The sequence below is a fragment of the Mustela putorius genome, unplaced genomic scaffold (genome assembly GCF_011764305.1).
Source record: "Mustela putorius furo isolate JIRA1106 unplaced genomic scaffold, ASM1176430v1.1 tig00000765_pilon_pilon_pilon, whole genome shotgun sequence".
NCBI lineage: Eukaryota > Metazoa > Chordata > Mammalia > Carnivora > Mustelidae > Mustela > Mustela putorius.
In genome coordinates, this window is record NW_025421470.1 from 1,491,392 (window position 1) to 1,510,499 (window position 19,108).

General features: G+C 62.6%; 2 protein-coding genes across 2 annotated transcripts in view; both read left to right on the forward strand.

The window, feature by feature from the left end:
• The first annotated feature begins 1,082 nt into the window (after positions 1-1,082).
• On the forward strand, positions 1,083-12,692 carry SUMO3 (small ubiquitin like modifier 3). Its single transcript, XM_045084343.1, has 4 exons — positions 1,083-1,233; positions 6,070-6,198; positions 9,684-9,755; positions 11,418-12,692. The coding sequence occupies exons 1-4, from the start codon at positions 1,213-1,215 to the stop codon at positions 11,493-11,495; spliced, it is 300 nt and encodes a 99-aa protein (XP_044940278.1). The 5' UTR covers positions 1,083-1,212; the 3' UTR covers positions 11,496-12,692.
• A 1,641-nt stretch (positions 12,693-14,333) lies between these two features.
• The window catches only part of UBE2G2 (ubiquitin conjugating enzyme E2 G2), a 33,038-nt gene continuing 28,263 nt past the window's right edge, over positions 14,334-19,108 (forward strand). Inside the window, exon 1 of the mRNA XM_045084342.1 lies at positions 14,334-14,477. Within this exon, the coding sequence (XP_044940277.1) occupies positions 14,435-14,477 (43 nt within the window). The 5' untranslated portion in view covers positions 14,334-14,434. The remainder of the gene's footprint in view (positions 14,478-19,108) is intronic.

Sequence of the window (19,108 nt, forward strand, 5' to 3'; positions counted from 1 at the left end):
GCTAAGTGAACGCGGGCAAGCTGTCGCTGGCGGACAGGTGCGCCCGCCTCGGACCACCTTTCTCCACCTGCGGTTGCTCCCCACAGGACGTGAGGCTCCTCGTGAGGGCCAGTGGAGCCTTTTCCAGGAGTGGGGCTGCCTTCTGAGGCAACTCACGCACCAGGTCCCCTGTGCCCACCACAGATGGCTGACCACACCAGCCTTTGTTCCTTTTGCTCCGAAAAACGCACCCCCCCCACCAGTGGGTGTGCCCGCGGCTTGGCTGGAGGAGCGGAAGGGGGGGGATGGGACACCAGGTCTGTGGGCTAGAGCATGGAGACAGTGGACAGGTCCTTCTCAGTCCCTAAGATAACATGCCATCTTTGTGCCTGCCCCCCACCTATGAGCAACCCCCCGGATGTCCTGAGCACCCCTCTTCCCTGTGTGCCCCGGGGCCCCTTGGTGTCCTGAAGAGCCCCCGCGGTCCCCTGCTTCCCCTTCCCTGTGTGCCTCTGGGTCCCTGAGCGGCCCCTGGTCCTACTCACAGCCCCAGGCGCCTTGGTCACCTGAGTGCCTCTGACCCTGTTTCCCCCCCACGCCACCCCTCTGGTGTCCGGAGCAGCCCCCCCACTGCCGTGGGGTCCCTTGGTGCCATCACCACCCCACTTCCCGTGCGCACTCCTGGGCCCCTCGGTGCCCTGTGCACCCCCTGAATATTTGGCCTCCCCCCGCCCCCGGGGCCCTTTGGTGTCCTGAGCGCCCCCTGGCACAGCATTTGGCCTCCCCACCCTGCACCCGGGGCCCTCCGTGCCTTGAACACCCCCGTGTATATCTGCCCGCCCCCCGCCCCAGGCCGTTCGGTGTCCTGAGCGCCCCCGGGGTCGCTTGACGCCCTAAGCACACCCGCCTTCCGTGTGCGCCCCCGGGCCCCTCGCTGCCCCGAGCGCCCCCGCTGTCAGGCCCACCGGATGGCGCCGTCCCGCCCCGTGACGCATTTCCAACCACCAGGAACCTCTGCCCACACGAGCGCGCGCCCGACACCTCGGGGGCGCGCGCATCGTGCACGCGCGCCGCCACGTGACCTCACGGCAGCCAACCGGCGCGCAGGGATTTGGGGGGCAAAGCGCGGCCCCGCGAGCAGTTGCGGCGGGAGAGCGGCGGGCGGAGAGCGTGACTCGCCCGCTCCGGCGCTGCCTGCTTCCCCGCCGCCGCCTCCCGCCGCCGCGCGCAGCCATGTCCGAGGAGAAGCCCAAGGTAAGGGCCGGCGGGTGCGAGCCGGAGCCCCGGGGTCGGCCCGCGCCCGCGCCGTCGCTGCCGCCCCCCCACCCCGGGCCGACCCGGGCCGGCCCGCCCCGGGCGCCCTCCGCGACCTCGGGGTGCCGGGGCTAGGCGGCGTCCGCGGGGCTTCCCCGCGCCCTGGGCCTCCCGCCCCTGCCCCGCACCCCGCTCCCCTCCCCCTCCGGCCCGGCTCCGCCCCGCGGCGCGCCCCGCCCCGCCCCGGCTCCGGCCCCGCCCCATCCAGGCTCCGCCCCCCGCGGTGCGCCTCGCCCCACCCAGGCTCCGCCCGACGGCCCGGGTCCCGCCCCTCGGCCAAGTCCCGCCCCTCGGCCAAGCCCCGCCCCGCCGCTCCCGGGAGCCCCGCCGGGGCGGACGTAGGACGCAGCGCTGTCGGGACGCGACTCTTGGAGGGCGCGGGCGGGGCAGCCCCTGCCCGGACCCTCCCCGTCGGGGCGCTTCCTGCCGGAACCCGCCGTCTCCGGGACCCCCTGGCCACCTCCGGAGTCACCCACCCTCTACCCGCACCAGCCCTGCGCTGGGACCCGTCCCCGGCCTCGCCCTTGCCCGCTCCGTCCGGTTCCCCCCGGGCCGCGCCTCTCCCAGACCTCCTCGCGGGGACCTTCTCGCCCCTGCGCCCCCCGCCCCCGCGGGCCGCGTTTCCCCCGGCGGCGTCCGCGCGCCCCGCTCTGCCCTCGCAGGGCGCCGACAGGGTGCACGCCGGGTCCCCGCCGGAGCCCCCCACAGCCGGGCCTGCTGCGCCCCCGGTGTCCGCGCGGCTCCCCGCCCGCGTCATCCGGTGGGCGCCGCGTCCGCCAGTCATCGCGCCCCACCGCGGTCCTCCGGGTGTGCGCCACCGCCCCGGGACAGCTTCCGTGAGCGCTCGTGCCTCCCCGTCGCCCCCGCGTCTGTGTGCTCCGGTGCGCGCCCCTCCCCATCCGTCCCGTGGCATCCTCCGGTGCGCGCCCCCCTTTACCCATCCGGTTCTCCAGTGTGCGCCCCTCGCCCCACATCACCTGCCCCTCGCTGCGCTCCTGGTGTCCAGGTCAGCGCCCGCCCCCCCCCCCCGCCCCTTCCCCATCGTGTCCTCCGGGTTTGTGCTCCTCCATCCTTTCTGGCTCCCTGGTCTGGGTTCCTACAGAGTGGACAGTGTAGGTGCTGTGGCGGTTCTTAGCGAAGTGTGAGTTACGGTAACTGCTTTCGTCGAAAACAAGCGTTTGAGGCTGTCGGTCTGCACTGTTGGTGTCCATCGCTTTTGCCCAAGCGGAGCATCCGTTGAGGTGGGTGCTTCCTGCCTAGGCTTCTTCTGATCCCGGAGTCCCTGCCCCTCTGGGCCTCGGTGCACACAGCCGGCAGGGCTGGGGTGCAGCGGATCCTTCTGGAGCCCAGGGCCCTGCCCCTCTCCAGGCCTTGTGCAGGCTGGCCCCTTGCCCGCTGGGATTTCAGAGAAGGCCGGGCTCCAGAGCCGCTGCCTTGTGGCATTGGCAGGTGAAGCTGTGTTTGCTTTTTGCCAGCCCGGCCTCTTACTCTAATTTCCCATCTTGGGTCCATGGCTTGCCAGGGGCAAATAGAAACGCCTTTAGGGCTTTTTCCCTGGCTTCCTCTCACTAAAGTTCCAGTACCGTGGGACAGCTCCAGCCCTCAGACTTCGCAGCTATGTGGCCAGCTTCCCTGTGCCGCGTCAGGATAACCTTGTTTGCGTTACTTCTGAACCGAGGAAGGCCTGTGCTTTCCAGGCCCGGAGAGAGGATGGGGGTGCACTTGCGGGCCATCGTGGTGCTGGGAAGAAGACCGGGGGGTCAGCTGGGAAAACAGTGTCTGCCTCCTTTGGATAGCTGACGCAGGGGGTGACCTTGGTGATTTGTGGTCATTGTTTCTTTTTTTCTTTTACTGCTGGTTTACTAGGAATTGACCAGGGGTCGGAGACAGGCTGTTGGTTCTTGGTGTCCTTCCCTCAGGGAGAGCGGTTTGTGATGTACTCTGCCGGCACCAGCCTGAAGTGCCCTCCCTGATTTTGCTGCCTTCCTGCACTGGCCTGCAGCCGCTGCCCTGTGTGTCTGTTTGCTCTGTGTTCTAGTCCCCATGTCTGTCTTGACACTTTCATCTCTTTCCGTTAAAAAAGCACATGCATCCTCCGTACTCATGCGAAAGAACGGAGTTGGCCCCCTACCTCACACCGTATACAAAAAGCAGTTCAGATGGATCAGGGACCGAGACGTAAGACCCAAGGCAAGGAAACTCTTAGGAGAGAATGTGGGACAGCGGACTTCACAGAGATTTCCGGGATAAGAAACCAGAGCACCAGCCACAAGGGGAAGAGCAACCCGACTCCTCGAGAATGAGGCATTTTGTGCATCGAGAGACACCGTCCCCGGAATCAGCAGCCGCCCGCAGAGGAGGAGATGTTTGCAAATCACCGGTCTGATCACAGATTAATATCCAGAATACAGAGTGCACTCCTCAAACTCAAGAGCAAAAAAGAACTTTATTCAGACATGGACAAAGCGCTCCAGCAGACAGCTCTCCAGACGAAGGTACACGAATGGCCACTGAGCCCGTCGGCTACGCTCAGAGTCACGAATGGAGAAGTGCGAATCAAAACTTCGGGGGTGGCTGCTCTCCGAAGTCAGACCCAGCCCCCGGTGAGCCTGCGCACGGCCGGCACGTCCCGTGTGCAGTCACAGCAGAGTGAGTGTGGGTGTTCCTACAAGATTTAACAATAGAATCACCATACGGAGCCGCGATCCTCCTGGGTATTTGCCCCAAAGAACGGAAAGCGGGGTCTCCAAAAGTTACTTGTCCCCCCCAAGTTCATGGCAGCATTATTCATAACAGCTACGACATGGAAGTAACCCAGGGGTCCGCGGACGGATGAATTCAGAGGGACGGGCACAGGAAACGTGGCCCCCCGTGTGGCGGACGGACGTCAGCACGGGCCCCTGCGGCCCTGGGCTTGAACCTCCAGGACGTCGTGCCAAGTGAAATAAGCCCGTCCCAAAGGACAAACACTGTGTGATCCACTCGCGTGAGATGCCCAGAGGGCATGGAATCACAGAGACAGAGAATGGAGCACTGGGTGGAGGGGAGTTGGGGTCAGTGGCACAGAGTCCCAGTCCTGCCGCGAGAATAGGGTTAGAGGCGGGTGCGGTGGAGGTTGGAGGACCGCAGGTCTGCGTGTAATACCAGCCGGCAGCCGCCAGATGGCAGGTTTTAGGCTACATGTGTATGTATGTATGTATATTAATTTATGTGGCCGAGGGAGAGAACACAGCAGGGGGAGCGGCGGGCAGAGGCAGAGGGAGAAGCAGGCCCTCCGCTGAGCAGGGAACCTAATGCGGGGCTCGATCCCTGGACCCCAGGATCATGACCTGAGCCGAAGGCAGGCACTTCACCACCTGAGCCACGCAGGTGGTGACACAAAAAAATTGAAAAAAAAAAAAAAAAAAAAGTCTTATCTCTAAATGGATGTAAGTGTGGTGGCCTGGGTTGGATCCTGGAAGAGAGAAAGGCGGTTGGCGGGAAACCTGCGGAGATGTCAGAGAAGTGTGCGTTCCCTTGCCAGTGCGGCCGCGAGCTCTGGGCTCCCAGGGGCACAGACGGAGAGTGGCGCCGGGGGCGTTCACGCGAGGGAAGCCTGGCGAGGGGCGCGCGCAGTTCCAGCTCTGGTCTGGCTGCTCCTTTTCTGTAAATGTACAATCATTCCAAAATTAAACCTTTGTCAAAAAAAAAAAAAAAAGCCCGACAAATGCACCCTTCATGTCTGGGGGATCTGTGCGCAGCTCCGCCCTGGCCGCAGGCCAGTGAGCACCCCATGTGCAGGGCCTGGTTGGCCACGGCGGCGTCTCTGTTCCAGAGAGGGAGGGTATCGGGGTGTCCGCATGCCTGCCCCGGCCCAGGCCACAGCGCGCCCCAGCTGGTCCGCCTTCAGTGGCGCTGCTGGAGTCCTGCCTCGGGGGCTGCTGCTTGCCCAGCCCTACAGTCCGTGGGAGCCCAGGCGCAGGGCCCTGCAGGAGGGAGAGGGAGGCAGCCGCGGGGGCGGGACAGATGGGTCCCCGTCCTGCAGGATGCGCAGGCGCAAGACGGGCGTGTGTGAGGACAGGGGGCGGGAACACCGTTCACAGCAGACTTGATTTTCAAAGGGTCCCGGGCTAGCTTTCTCATTTTGTTCAAAATAAAGGACTCCTGTCTTCCCAGATCGTGCCGGAGCAGGGAGATGTGAGTAGTGAGATCTTTCAGGAGGGAGCAGAGATGCAGCTTTCAGTCCTGCCAGTTCGGTCGGGAGGAATCAGAGTTGCTTCTTAGGAGGGATCTCCGTCTCCCCTGCCGCACTGGCCCTGGCCTCAGGCGCAGCAGTCTGCGTGGGCTCCTCCGGCTGGGCCCTGTGCCTGCAGGATCCCCGTAGGCACGCTGGAGAGAGGTGCGGCCCGTGGGGTGACCCCGCCCCCCCAACAGGGCCGCTGCCCTCGAGCTCGTGTCGTGGGCGGTGCTTGTCTCCTTTGTCCCCGAGGTCCGTGGAAGCGCGCACGCGCTGGGATGTTGGAAGAGTCCTGCTACAGCGAAGATGGGTTGTGGGTTTTTCCCAGCGTCATTAAGCAGATTCTGTCCTTTGAGCTCATAACCCGTGAATTCTATCGACTTGTGTAGCGTTGGGAGCGTCCTGTGTCGAGACGAAGCGGTTGTGCGAAGGACTCGGGGCTGCCGGAGACGGATGAGCTGCTCCTAAGGCCTTCCACCCAGCAGGTCCCGCCCGCGGCCCGTGAGCAGGGTGGCCGTGCGGGGGCCGGGGCTGAGACGCGGTCTCGTGTGTGCTTGCAGGAGGGCGTGAAGACCGAGAACGACCACATCAACCTCAAGGTGGCCGGGCAGGACGGCTCCGTGGTGCAGTTCAAAATCAAGAGGCACACCCCGCTGAGCAAGCTGATGAAGGCGTACTGCGAGAGGCAGGTGCGTCCCCCGCGCTGCGGCCCCGGGGCTCCCATCCTGAGCCGTGGCTCCGCGACAGCAGGCGGTGCCCGCTGCCCCGGGCTTCGCTGTCCTGGATGCACGTGTGCATGTGTGCTCGAGTGCATGTGTGTGCACGAGTGTGTGCACGAGTGTGTGCACGAGTGCATGTGTGTGCACGAGGGTATTCCTGGAAGCGTGTGCACGCGAGCGGAATGCATAAATGCATGTGCACGTGTGTGTGAGCGTGCATGAGCAGGCATATACGTGTGCGAGCGTGCGTGTGTGAGTGTGTGCGTGTGCGTGAGTGAATGGGGTGCACGAGCACAGTCCTGGAAGCGTGTGCACAAGTCTGTGTGTGCGCACGTGTGTGCACAAGTGTGCGAGAGCATGTGGTGCATGTGTCTGTGCACGCGCACGCTCACCCTCGCTGGCTGTGTGCTTCTGCTCCTGTTGGTGTCTCATCAGGTGGCGGGTCAGGCCTGTCCGCAGCCGGGTCCCACTGCCGGCGTCCCCCCACAGTCAGGCGTGTGTGGCCGTGTCCTTCAGGGCACAGTGGCAGAGTCGTGGACACGCGTGCTTCGTTGTTACTTCTGGCCGTGGCTGGAGTGTGTGCGTGCAGACACGGCCCTGCTCCCGGTCGGGTCTGCGGACAACCCTTCATTCCTCCCTTGGCTGAGCGGCACCGCAGCCGTGGGCCGGGTCTCCAGCGCCCTCCCGCAGTGACCGCCTGGCCCTCTACGGTTGGTGCTGCCGCCACCGGCCCACACATGTCGCTGTTTTGAACCTCACAGTCTTCGGTTCTCATTCACACACAGGGACCTGAGACCCTCCACATCCCTCTCTGTGGGGGCTTGTGTCCACATCGCTCTGCGGTGCGGGGTGCGGCTCCTGGACCAGGTCCTGCCCGGCCTTCTCTCCATGATGCCCTGGTCCTCTTAGCGGGAGGCAGCCTGTGTCTGCACGCTCTGGAAGTCCTGCTGGCCTGTTCCCGTTCTTGGCTCTGCCGGCGGTGGCCTTGGGACCTGTCGCTACACGAAACACTAGAGGCCCGCAGTGCGCCGTCCCCGTGTCCCTCCCCGCCTTCCAGAGCTGGTTTCAGAGGCCGTCCCTGCGGGGGGTTTTCTGGGTGATCATGGTGAACGCGTCACCTGTATTGTCCACCCGCTGCCCGGGGGCCCGTCCTGCAGTCCCCGCCGCCTGTCCCTCCCTTCCTGCCCCGCTGCCCTGGTGGCTGGGCCGTCCTCGCAGAGCCCCCTCAGAACCCTTCTGGAGATGGTTCTGGCCGCCATCCTCTGTATTTTCTGGATTAATCTTCCTCTGGGCAGAGCATGTCTTCCGGCATCTTGCTGTGGGAGGTTTACAAAACGCAGCGTCTTTGAGACAGTGTGTGTCTGAGGTGACCGGCTTTTCCTAAACCTCAGTGCGTCTCCATTGGCTGCACGTTCTCACCATGTCGTCTTCTCCCAGTGTTGGTGTAGCGACGTTCCGGTTCTCGGTCCTTTGATGTAACTTTGCTCTTTTCTGAGAGATTTTAAGACCTAATTCTGTGTCCTGAAACATCACTGTCACGGCTTTGAAGGGCATGATTGTGCCGTTCCCTTTCCTGATGCATTTTTTTCTCTTTCTTTCTTTATCGGACAGACAGAGATCACAAGCAGGCAGAGAGAGGGGGAGGCAGGCTCCGTGCTGAGCAGAGAGCCCGACATGGGACTCGATCCCAGGACCCTGAGATCATGACCTGAGCCGAAGGCAGAGGCTCAACCCACTGAGCCACGCAGGCTACCCTATGCTTTTTTCCCATTTCTTTTTCCTTTTCCTTTTGTTTTGAGAGTAATCAGTACACCAGTCGTGGGCTTGAGCTCATCACCCTGAGATCAGGAGTCGCTGGCTTCACTGTGGAGCCGGCCAGGTGCCCCTCCGTGTAGAAACGTGTTTTTGGTTCAGGAAACGTGGCTGACGTTGGTTCTTTGAGGACAGTGCCCTCTCCCGTCCTGTCCCCTGTGTTCGGGACGCCCCTGCGTCTTGGAGCTCCCTGCTCTGGACCGGTCACTCAGGAGCGTTTCTGCCCACTGGCTTCGGGCTTGGTGCTTGATGCCGTTGGTTTTCTTCCTGGGAGGTTCTTCTAACTTCGTGCTCCCATCTGACTTGGGCTGGCCAGCCTCTGCCGTGATTTCTAATTTCCAAACGCGCTTCCTTCTCGCTTGATGTCTGAGGGTTGCTTTTTCCCAGCAGTGACTGTCTCTAGAATTTCCGGAGTCTGTGTCCTCCGGGCCCTCCCTGCCTGTGCCTGCAGACCCGTTCCTTCCTCGCTGGTCGGAGGCCTGCACATCTGAGGCTTTCCGTCTCCAAGTCTGTGGTTAGCTGCTCATATCTGTGAGTGAGGCCCAAAGGCTGACGAAAAGCCACCTACACAGAGCCCACAAGCCCCGGTGGGGTGGCCTGCCAGCATTGGGGAGGGCGCGGGGGGGAGTGTGCCTTGCAGGTGTCATAACCTGTGAGTCATTAAATTTCCCGGAAGCGGACTTCCCAGCCTCCTGTCTGCGTCCTGGGCGTGCAGCTGGACGGGCAGCTGGGGCTCGGCTGGTGGCTGGCCTCCACGCTGGCTGCTGTCACTTGTCCCTGGTGTCTTGAGCCCAGGGCTCAGAGCCCATCTCTCCGGAAGGTAGATCTTTTCCCTGGGGAATGGCAGTGCCTGGCCGCTTGGGGCAGGGGGCCCCCAAGTTGGGGGTCTGGAGGGACCTTTCCTGCACCAGTTTTCAGGCACTGCTGGAGCGTCAGCTGTGAGCAGCTTGAGTCTCTGGGGGCTCGAGTCCTGTTGCCCCCCCCCCCCACACCTGACCTTGGGGTCTAGTATCCGTGGCCATGCAGCGCCTGGCGGGTGGCCATGTCTGCTTCTGCTGGTCCCTCTCCTCTCCTGTACTCTGTGTCCCTGTGCTTCATGCCTTGGGTTTTGGGTCAGATCTTTTCAGGAGGGAGCAGAGATGCAGCTTTCAGTCCTGCCTGTTCGGGTGGGAGGAATCAGAGTTGCTTCTTAGGAGGGGTCTCGGTCGCCCCCGCCGCACTGGCCCTGGCCTCGGGCGCAGCAGTCTGCGTGGGCTCCTCCCAGGCTGGGCCCTGCAGTCGGCCTGCTTCCCGCCTACACACAGCCCTGTGACCCGGGTCTCACTGCCTCGGGTCACAGTGCCTCACTTTCTCTCTGGGACCTTCTTAAAGGTGGTGGCGCCAGCAGTGTGAACTTCTGGTCGCTTTTGGGGGGAAGTGGGGGCCAGCCCCCACAGGGCGCGACCCCGGGGGCTGGAAGGTGTGAGAGCCGGGTCTCCGTGCTGCGCATCCCACAGTGTGTGGTAGGCCCGCCGGCCTGTTTTATAATCACGCGGGTCACAAGGCTGTATGTTCTCAATTCTGATGTTTTGAGATAAATGTTTTCTTTTCTGGAATTAACGTGTCCCCTGGAAGCACGAACGGTAACTGGTGTTTCTTTTCAGGGCTTGTCAATGAGGCAGATCCGGTTCCGGTTTGACGGGCAGCCGATCAACGAGACAGACACCCCCGCGCAGGTAGGAAAGCCGGCGGGAGCACTGGGCTGTGGGGGTCGGGGGCTCCCGTCTCCCCCGTGCCACGGAGGGGGGCGCTGGTCTGAGTGCTACTGGGCGGCCTCACGCACGATACGTGACGTTTCTTAATGATTTTAATCAGTTATTTAAGTTTTAAATTTGGGGTTCACTTTCCAGAGGAGACAAGTTGGACGCCGTCCCCCCGTGCTGGTGGATGGGGCGGAGGACGGGGTACCGGCGCCCGCACCCCTGCCCCCTCTCCCAGCGCCCACGCCTCGTCCAGGGCGCCGGACTGGCAACTCCATGGCCGGCCCGATCCTTGTGCCCTTCCAGTGCACCGGCGCGACCGGTGCAGACGGCATCGCCCATCGTACGGGCTCGCTCCCCGGGGCCCACCGCGCCCCTCCCCTGGCCGCACAGCACACTGCAGTGGGAGGGCTTTGGGCCTGGAGAGGGCGCTGAGGTTGGGCTGCTGCTGCCGCCGCCGGCTGGGTGACCCTGTGATCTAGAGCCCTGACCGTCTCGGAGCCTCCCTCTTCTCTGTGAGGCGAGAGGATACCCGTTCGGTCCTGGGTTGTGAGAACAGGCGGATGGGGCCACGGGACAGGACCGCCGAGCGACGGGCCGCGGGTGCCACTCCAGGAGCTCTCGCTCCACTCACCTGGGGTGCTGGGTTGTGGGGGGCTCCTGCGGGCTGGGGGGGGCACCTTGTCCTGCCTGCCTGTCATTCTGGCTGCTGCTGGGGCCTGAGCTGGGGAGAGGCCCTGCTGCCCCAGCCCCGCACCTCTGTCCTTGGGAGAGTGTCCCGGGGGAGCATCGGTGCTTCCAGCCTCCGCAGACTCTGAATGGGGGAGGTCGGGGTAAGCGTGTGAGCACCCTGTGCCAGGAGAGAAGAGCCGGCGGCAGGACGCGTCTGCTCCAGCAGCCCCTCCTTGTGGGATGTGGCTTTGTTTGGGGTCCGTGGGCGTGACCTGCACCGCTCGTTAGATGCTCCTGAGTGGGATGGGGTGGGGGGTCACGGGGGTCAAAGCTCGAGACCCTTGTTTATTTTGTAATGAGATTTACTTTTCTTTCTGAAGACTCCATTTTTTAAAAAAATTATTTATTTTATTTATTTGACACAGAGAAGGAGAGAGAGATCACAAGTTGGCAGAGAGGCAGGCAGAGAGAGAGGGAAACAGGCTCCCCGCTGGGCAGAGAGCCCGATGTGTGGGACTCGATTTCAGGACCCTGGGATCATGACTTGAGCTGAAGGCAGAGGCTTAACCCACGGAGCCACCCAGGCGCCCCTGAAACTTCATTATTTTTAAGCGATCTGTATACACAGTGGGGGGCTTGAACTTCAACCCCGAGATCACACGCCCCATTCCCTACTGACTGAGCCAGGCCTGTGCCCCCTTCGTTAGGCTTAGTTTTTCTAAGTCCTTAGGTTTGAACATCTTTTGTGAGTTCTGTGGGGGGAGGCTTGGGGGATGAGTAGGGCTCACGGGACGTCCACAGCCGGGCATCTGTCCCCGTGTGACGCGCACAGGTGTGGCCAGGCTGGACGGTGTCCTCCGAGGGGAGGAAGCGCGCGCGGTGAGCCTGTGTATTTGCTTGGGAGGGTCGGCATTCCTGGGACGGCGAGGAAACTAACGCTCTCCCCTCTCACTGCACCCCCGGCAGCTGGAGATGGAGGACGAAGACACCATCGACGTGTTCCAGCAGCAGACGGGAGGCTCGCCCGAGAGCGGCTGCGTCTAAGGGCGCCCCGTCTACAGGGACTGTCCCCACTGTGTCATCGTCCTTGTGTCTGCTGTCGGATAGTGAACCAGAGACCGTGCCCATCACAGAGGAGTCTGGGGAAACCCAAGGACGGTCACCAAAACTACTTCCCTCTCTTGACATTTGGCGAGGGCAACTCAGAACTGTCTGCAGGGGGCGCCCACGGCTGGAATTGGGCCGGTCGCACTTGTCTTTGTTGGGGTGAAATGTGTTCGGAGGGGCTTGGGGTTTGTTTTTGCTTTCATTTTTGTCCTTTCCCCCTTCAGTTTTGCCCCCCGACTTGTGGTCTGAATGTCCACTTGTAGTCGAGGTGGGGACCTGCCCGCAGGGCTCGGCCTCCCCACCCCACTGCTTGTTGGAGAGCTCACAGCACCGCGGCGGGGGCACTTCTGTTGGGCAAGTTTGGGGGCAGCTTGGGGAAGGGAGATAAACTTTCCCTCTTTCATGTAGGCACAGGTTTTTTAAATGCTGCGAAGTACTGCGTTTCAGGATACGGTGAAGTTGAAGGGAAGATACTGAAATGCTTTTTAAAAGGTGAAAAGGAAAATAAGCAGGTCCTTTGGCAACATGGCCCTGGGCGTGGGCACCCACTGCCTGGCGCCTGGGGCCGCAGAGATAGGCCTTTCCCCTTCCTAGAGAAGAAAGCCACCCCCACGGGTCTCCCTTGGTCATAGGGCCCTGGCCTCACTTTTCTCTCCTCGGAGTAATTATGGTCTCTCAAAAAAGCAGGTTTCAGTATTGCTGGGTATGCGCTTGTTTTCATGTGAAAGTCCTGCTCCCGCATGTGTTATCCTCGAAGCCCGCGGAAAGGTGACTCCATGTCACCCTGACGGACGTGGGCTGTGCTGCTTTCCAAATAGGTGTGGGACTTAAGCTTTAGTACGTGATCTAGGTTCTGTGAGGTTTTGGGATCTACACCAATTAAACGGATAGTTTTCCTCCTGTCTTTGTGTATGGACCCACTGCTGCCCTGTTCCAGTCACCACGCGTGACCGTGACTGTCGTCTCTTGCTTGCCTGAAATCTCGCTGAAGGGGTTTGCATTTCCTTTGTGTCCTGCTCTTTGGGCGTTGGGGGGGGGGGTGGTCTGCTGGCTCTGTTCTGTTCGTTCACCGATTTGTACATTATTTGTTGTCCTTTGCTACTGTAAACAGTAAATATAGTTTGATATTCCGTCTCCAGGCTTGTAATAAGTACTGCCTTTGGCCTTGGGCCATACTGTCACAGTGTCCCATCCGTATAGACCATTCAGAGAGGCCACTGGCATTTTCAGGCTAGTTGAAGGGGAGTGTTCACCTGACGGTCACCCTCTGCGCCCTGGCAGGTCACACATGGCAGTCCTGGCTGTCCCCCTCCTTCCTCACGAGCTCTCCCAGCCTGTGGCTGGGAACTAGTACCGTGACCCTTTTCCTCTCCAGAGCATCATCTGGATGGCTGGGGACAGAAATTTGGGCTTCTCAAGGTTGGTGTTTGAAGACCCGTCCTCTGTGCGGTGCGTGGCCTCCCCATCTGAGAAGCTAGTGTTGGCGTACATTCTGTGTGCTTCTACCCTAAAATAGGCACGTGTGGGAGGTGTTTGCATTGACAAAATTCACTCAGTTCAGCATTCGTGGACTGCCACGCTCGGGCACTAACGCTGCTCCACAAGTGAACAAGACGGAAACTGCTTGGCCTTGCGGATCGTGTTTTCTGGGTGCAGGAGGCAGACAGTAACCAGCAGTTCCGAGGGATGCTGGAGTTCGGTACAGGACGTTCCCCAGTCACTTCTACACAGGAGTGTAGGATGTGGGTAGGACATGCATGCTGTGGACGCAACAACTTTTTTTTTTTTTTTAAGATTTTATTTATTGAGAGAGGGGGAGGGAGCCCAGGCAGGGGGAGAAGCAGAGTCAGAGGGAGAAGCAGGCTCCCCCGGAGCAGGGGATCCTGGGATCGTGACCTGGGCCGTGACCAGTGGAGCCGCCAGACCCTGAAACTTCTTTTCTAAGGTTTAAGGTGTGTGCATCTTCGCGCGGCAGCGCCACAACATACAAGTCCGCTCACTGTCCTAGTCGTTCGGAATGGGGCTGCGCAGCACGGCAGGGTCGGCGCAGCACGGCAGGGTCGGCGCGGGACAGCGGGCCCACTGGGTCCGAGCGCCACGCTGAGAACTGAGAAAGGACTCCTTCACCCCGGGGCCCATCACACAGCGGGGGGCAGCCGGAGGGCAGCGGTCGGGTCACGCGGCTGTGCGCCCTCTCTCTCCCGGCGCCCGCGGAGCACGGCCGTCCGCGACCTGTCGGACCCGCAGACCCGAAGCTCTCGGCTGACGGCATCTGGGCCCGAACGTCGCCCCGCAACGGCTCTTGCCACGCGCGCTTGGCCTGCGGGCGCGGCCCTCGGTGCCCATCCCCGCCACGGGGTCACCTGTGCAAGGACCCCCGCCCGATGCGGTCTCCGCCCGCCCCGCCCCGCCCGCCGGGCTCCGCGCCCGCCTTGCAGCCAGGGTCCCGGCCCGCCCCGTCCCCGGCCCGCCCCGTCCCCGGCCGCCGTCCTCCGCGCGCGGCCCCCGGGCGGCCCCTCCCGAGGCCCGGCCAGTGTGATGCAACAGGCGGCCGCCACCCCGTCCGCGGGCGCCGCGGCTCCGGGCTTTCCGGGACACCGGCCGACGGGAGGCGGGGCGCCGCTCGCGACCCGGACCCCCAGAGCGGCCGAGGCGCGGGCCGAAGCCGGGGACCCGCGACCGCGACGCCCGGACGCCCCCCGACGCCGCCCCTGCGCCGCCGCCCCCGGCACCCCCGGCACCCCCGGCACTGCGCAGGCGCGCGCCGCGCCCCGGAAGGGATTCCGGCCCCGGCGACGACCCGGAAGCAGCCCGCGGCGGGCGGGAGGGGCCCGCGCTGAGGAGGCGAGGCCGGACGCGCGGCTGTCGCCGGGACGATGGCGGGGACGGCGCTCAAGAGGCTGATGGCGGAGTACAAACGTGCGTGCGGGCCGCGCCGCCTCCCGCCCCGACCCCGCGGCCCCGACCCCGACCCCGGCCCCGACCCCGGCCCCGACCCCGACCCCGACCCCGACCCCGGCCCCGACCCCGACCCCGACCCCGACCCCGACCCCGCGGCCCGACCCCGACCCCGCGGCCCTGCCCCTCCTCCCGCCCACACCCGCGGCCCGCGCCCTCCTCCGGCCCCGGTTCCCGGCTGTGGCCCGGCGGCTGCGCGCGGGCGGAGCTGGGGCGACGGGCAGGTAGGGGACGGCCGAGCCCCGGAGTCACGCCGCCCGTTGGCCACCGCGAGCGCGGGTTCCGGTCCCGTAAGTGGCGGGCGGCGGCCGGGTCTCCGCGTCGTCCTGGGCCGGCGCCGCCCGCCGCGCTCGGTGAGCGTCGCTGCAGGAGTGGACTTTGGGGCGCTGCGTCCGCGGGGGGTGCGCGTGTCCGTGTCCGCGCGTGTCCGTGTCCGTGTCTGCAAGTGTCCATGTCTGTGTCCGTGTCCGGGTCCGTGTCCGGGTCCGTGTCCGTGTCTGTGTCCGTGTCTGCGTGTGTCCGTGTCTGCGTCCGTGTCTGCGTCTGTCCCTGTCTGCGTCCGTGTCTGCATGTGTCCGTGTCTGTGTCTGCATCTGCGTGTGTCCGTGTCTGCGTGTGTCTCTGTCCGTGTGCGTGTGTCTGCGTCCGTGTCTGCGTCCGTGTCTGCGTCTGTCCCTGTCTGCGTCCGTGTCTGCATGTGTCCGTGTCTGTGTCTGCATCTGCGTGTGTCCGTGTCTGCGTGTGTCTCTGTCCGTGTGCATGTGTCTGCGTCCGTGTCCGTGTCTGTGTCCGCGTCTGTGTCCGCATCTGCGTGTGTCCGTGTCTCTGTCAGGGTCCGTGTTACTGTCAGTGTCAGCGTCCACGTCAGCGTCTGCGCCTGGCTCCTGTCGTGCGGAGCCCTGCACCCGCGGAGCCCTGCACCCGCGCCACGGGGGAGCCGGTGGGCACGTGGGGAAACCGATGGGGCGCCCATAGGTTGAGACCAAAGCTGCAGCTGGAGGAAAAGCGCCTTGTGATGCGCTGGCGGCGACAGGTCAGATTTGGGCGTTGTTCCAAGGGACCGGTGTGTCGTTCTTCCGGGGGTGCTCGGACACCTGGGCGCCTGCTGAGCCGGGGAAGTGCCTGATGTCTGGGAGAGCACGGCGGACCGAGAAGCGGGAACATCCCGCGTCCTGCCCGTTTCCAGCGGAGCGCTCCCGTGGAGGAGCTGGCAGAAGTCACGGCGCAGCGGGTGTGTGGAACGTGTCCCCAGCTGCTGCTGGACACAGGCCGCAGCCCGCCTGGGGTGGAGAGCCGCGACTCCACGGCCAACGTCAGGGGGTGCACCTGCTGCTGCTTAGTAGCTCGTGGCCCAGCGTGGCCTTCACCTCTGCCTCGGCTGCTCTGGGAGGATTCGTGGGTGGCTCTCAGTTCTCCAGGCTGTTGCTGTGATGACCCGGAGGACGCCTTCAGAAGGTTGGAAGTGAGCCAGAGTAACTGGTAGACGTGCAGGGAGCCCAGTGTCCTAACCAGCTGGCCCTGCGCGGGGAGAGCCCGTGTGTGGCTGCAGCAGGCCAGCGCGGGGCGCGGGCGGGCAGAGGTGGGCTCATCAGGATACGGGTTTCCTTACCGCTCGCAGCCCGTGTCCTCTGCTGTGGGAGTGCTTTCGGGAGGCAGAGTGGGAACAGAGGGTTGGGTGGGAGTGGGACGCTGCTGCCTCTGCCTCCTCGTGGGCAGTTGGGCTGGGGTCGTGCGCGGGGACACCTGTCATTCTCACCGTGCCGGTCGGTGTTTCTCGGTTTGCGTTAGTCCGTTCAGTCCCAGTTCGGGGCTGCAGCGAGCGTCGCTGTCTCTGGTCTGTAGGAAGGGGTCAGGGGAGCCTGTGCTGCTGCTCTGACCCCGACTCTGCATTGTTGACCTTGTAATTGCTGAGGATAGTTGCATTAGGAAAGATTATTTTTGCTTTTTCTGGATTTACAAAAACCTCGTCTTATTTCAACACTCCTGTCCTTTGCAGTAATGGAATGCTGGTAACACTTGACTTCCAAAGTGGCACCATATGTGTTTTTCTGTGTTAACGGGACGTCTCGGGGTAGTTGTGGAAGGCGGAACCCGCCGGCGTCTCCGTGAGCTCGCTTGCCCTGCTCCACCCGCCAGGCCCGAGTCTAGCGCTGCTGGGGGGCACTCTGGAGGTGTGACTTGGAGGTTACCGAGTAGCCGACGTACAGGTCGGGAGAGTAACCTGGATTATTGGGGTACAACCCAATAATCCCCCAAAACTGTAGAGGAAGGAGGAGGGGTGGGGCGGGAGGGGAGGTTCGGGAAGTTCAAAGCAGGAAGAGGACTCCCCCTGCCGTGGCTGGCGTGGAAGATGCGCGGGAGACCAGGAACCGAGGAACGGGGGTGGCCCTTAGGACCTAGGACTGATCCCTGGGGAGCCTCTGTCCTACAGCCGCAGGGACCTGAGTTCTCCTAAGAACCTGAGTGAATGTGGGGTGGCACCTGCCAGGAGCCCTACCTTGACGCTGTCCCTTGAGACTCTACGCGGAGAACCACCTGCCCTTGTGACACGCAGAAACTGGCATGTCACCCATAGGTGGTTTGCTGTTTTTTATTTTTTTAAGGTTTTTATTTATTTATTTGAGAGAGAGAGAGCAAGAGTGGGGTCGGGGCGAGGGGAGCGGGCAGAGGGAGAGGGAGGAGCAGACTCCCCCCAGAGTGGGGAGCCCGAGGTGGGACTTGATCCCAGGACCCTGAGACCATGACCTGAGCCGAATTCACTGACTCAGCCACTCAGGCGCCCCCAGCGAGTGCTGTTCTAAGTCACGAGTTTGTGCTGACATCGGAGGACAGCGGGTACAGTATGTCACCGAGGGGAGTTGTGCTGTTGCTGGATCTAGAAACATCATAAAATCCCAGTCAGCCTCATCTTTCGCGGATTAGCGTCCCGTTTGTCTCGCCACTTGAGGGTGGCGCGTCCGTCGTGCGGGTGGATTTTGTGGAACAGCCTCTCTGTGACGTGAGGTTTCAGCAGGTGATAGGGAGAGGGCTCAGGCGGACGTTTTCGTACTTGGGAATAGTCCCAGAGCTGCAGAAATCTACGGGCTCGGGAACCTGGCGTGGGGTTCTGTTCGGCCCCCGGTGTTTCCCATCTTGCAGGAAATTGAATCAGAGGCAGAATGTTTTGCCTCGGTTCTTAGAACCAGAAAAGGGAGAGTCAGAAAAAGAACCCAGGTTTTTTTCTTTTGTATTTTTAAAATTTATTTTATTTTTATTTTTAAAGTAAGCTCCACACCCAGCCTGACGAAGACTCGAGCTGAGATCGGGGGTAGACACTCAGGTGACTGAGCCACCAGGTGCCCCAGATCCCGTGTGGATCTCTTTTAAGTTGTATTGTCACACATCCAGCCTTCCCGACGAGCGTGAGAAATAGACTCCGGCATTGGGTTTCGGGGTCTCCTTAACAACGTAGCGCTGGCCGAGTGTCTTCACGAAGCAGGAATTCGTTCTGCGGCTCTTCTGGAGGCCCGAAGGCCCAGACCAAGGTGTCGGCAGGGCCACACTCTGTAGGCGTTGGGGGGGGGCCCTCTCAGCCTCCGGCAGCTGCTGGTGGCCAGAAGCCCTTGCTGCTCCTTGCTGTGGCAGTGTAACTCTCATCTCCGCCTGTCTTCCCTTTTAGGGAGCTGCCAGGCATCGGCTTAGGACCCCACCTTCGTCCAGTGACCCCCCCACCCCAGCAGGATCACCATCAAACAAGGTCGCAGTCACAGATTCTGGGGCTGTGCTCCACCTAGGCCGTACTGAATAAGAACCGCAAACTTGAACGTGGAGAGCTGAGCGCCTGCCCTGCCCGCCCCAGCGCTCCCCGCAGTCCCCTGTGTCGGGCCGGCAGCCCCCTTCCATGGTTTCGGGCCCAAAACCTTAGATTCGCCCTTGATGACTCCTTCTGTTTTCTGTTCCCGTGGAACCTGTTGTCCCACCTTCAGACTTTATCTGGGGTCCCACGCTGGGCCCAGCCGCTCAGCTGTGGCCTGGCTTACAGCCAGGACAGTCCTGAAGGGTCTTCTCTTCTGCCCTTGTCCTGCTTTGTTCTCCGCGCAGCGGGGGGAGAGCCCCTTCCAGCTTGTCAGCTCACGTCCCTTTGCCCAGCGCCTTCTGTTGCTGTGAGAACCAAAGGCCTGGCGCTGAGCCCTGCCTCTCTGACTTCTGCTGACCCTTGTGCCCTCAGCCCGCCGGCCACATCCTGGGCATCAGCACTTCCTTCCCCTGGGTACCCTGCTCCCCTGCAGAAGGCTTCCCCGAACCCCCAGACTCCTGTCCGTCCCTCTGGTCACTGTCCTTTCTCCCTGGCAGTAGGTATCCCTTTTGAAGTTTTCAAAAACCCTCTGTGTTGTGAAGCGTACTGTACGTGTAGAGGTAAATGGGTCTGTTCAGATGGAAAATGAAACGGTACATGACATCTGTACGCAGGACACCCCCCCAAGAAGCAGCGTTCACGGCAGCTGGAAATCTGTGCCGCCCCCCGCCCCCCGCAGGTTACTGCCGCTGAAGTCCAGTGACGGGCTCCTTTCCTTCTCTTCGGAGTTCTGCTGCTTAACGGGCTTACAGGCAGC

Bases quoted from the DNA above. Each gene is read 5' to 3' on its own strand.
- SUMO3 (XM_045084343.1), top strand. From the start codon at position 1,213: ATGTCCGAGGAGAAGCCCAAG. The intron at 6,199-9,683 runs GTGCGTCCCCCG...GTTTCTTTTCAG, and splicing joins AGGCGTACTGCGAGAGGCAG to GGCTTGTCAATGAGGCAGAT. The intron at 9,756-11,417 runs GTAGGAAAGCCG...CACCCCCGGCAG, and splicing joins AGACAGACACCCCCGCGCAG to CTGGAGATGGAGGACGAAGA.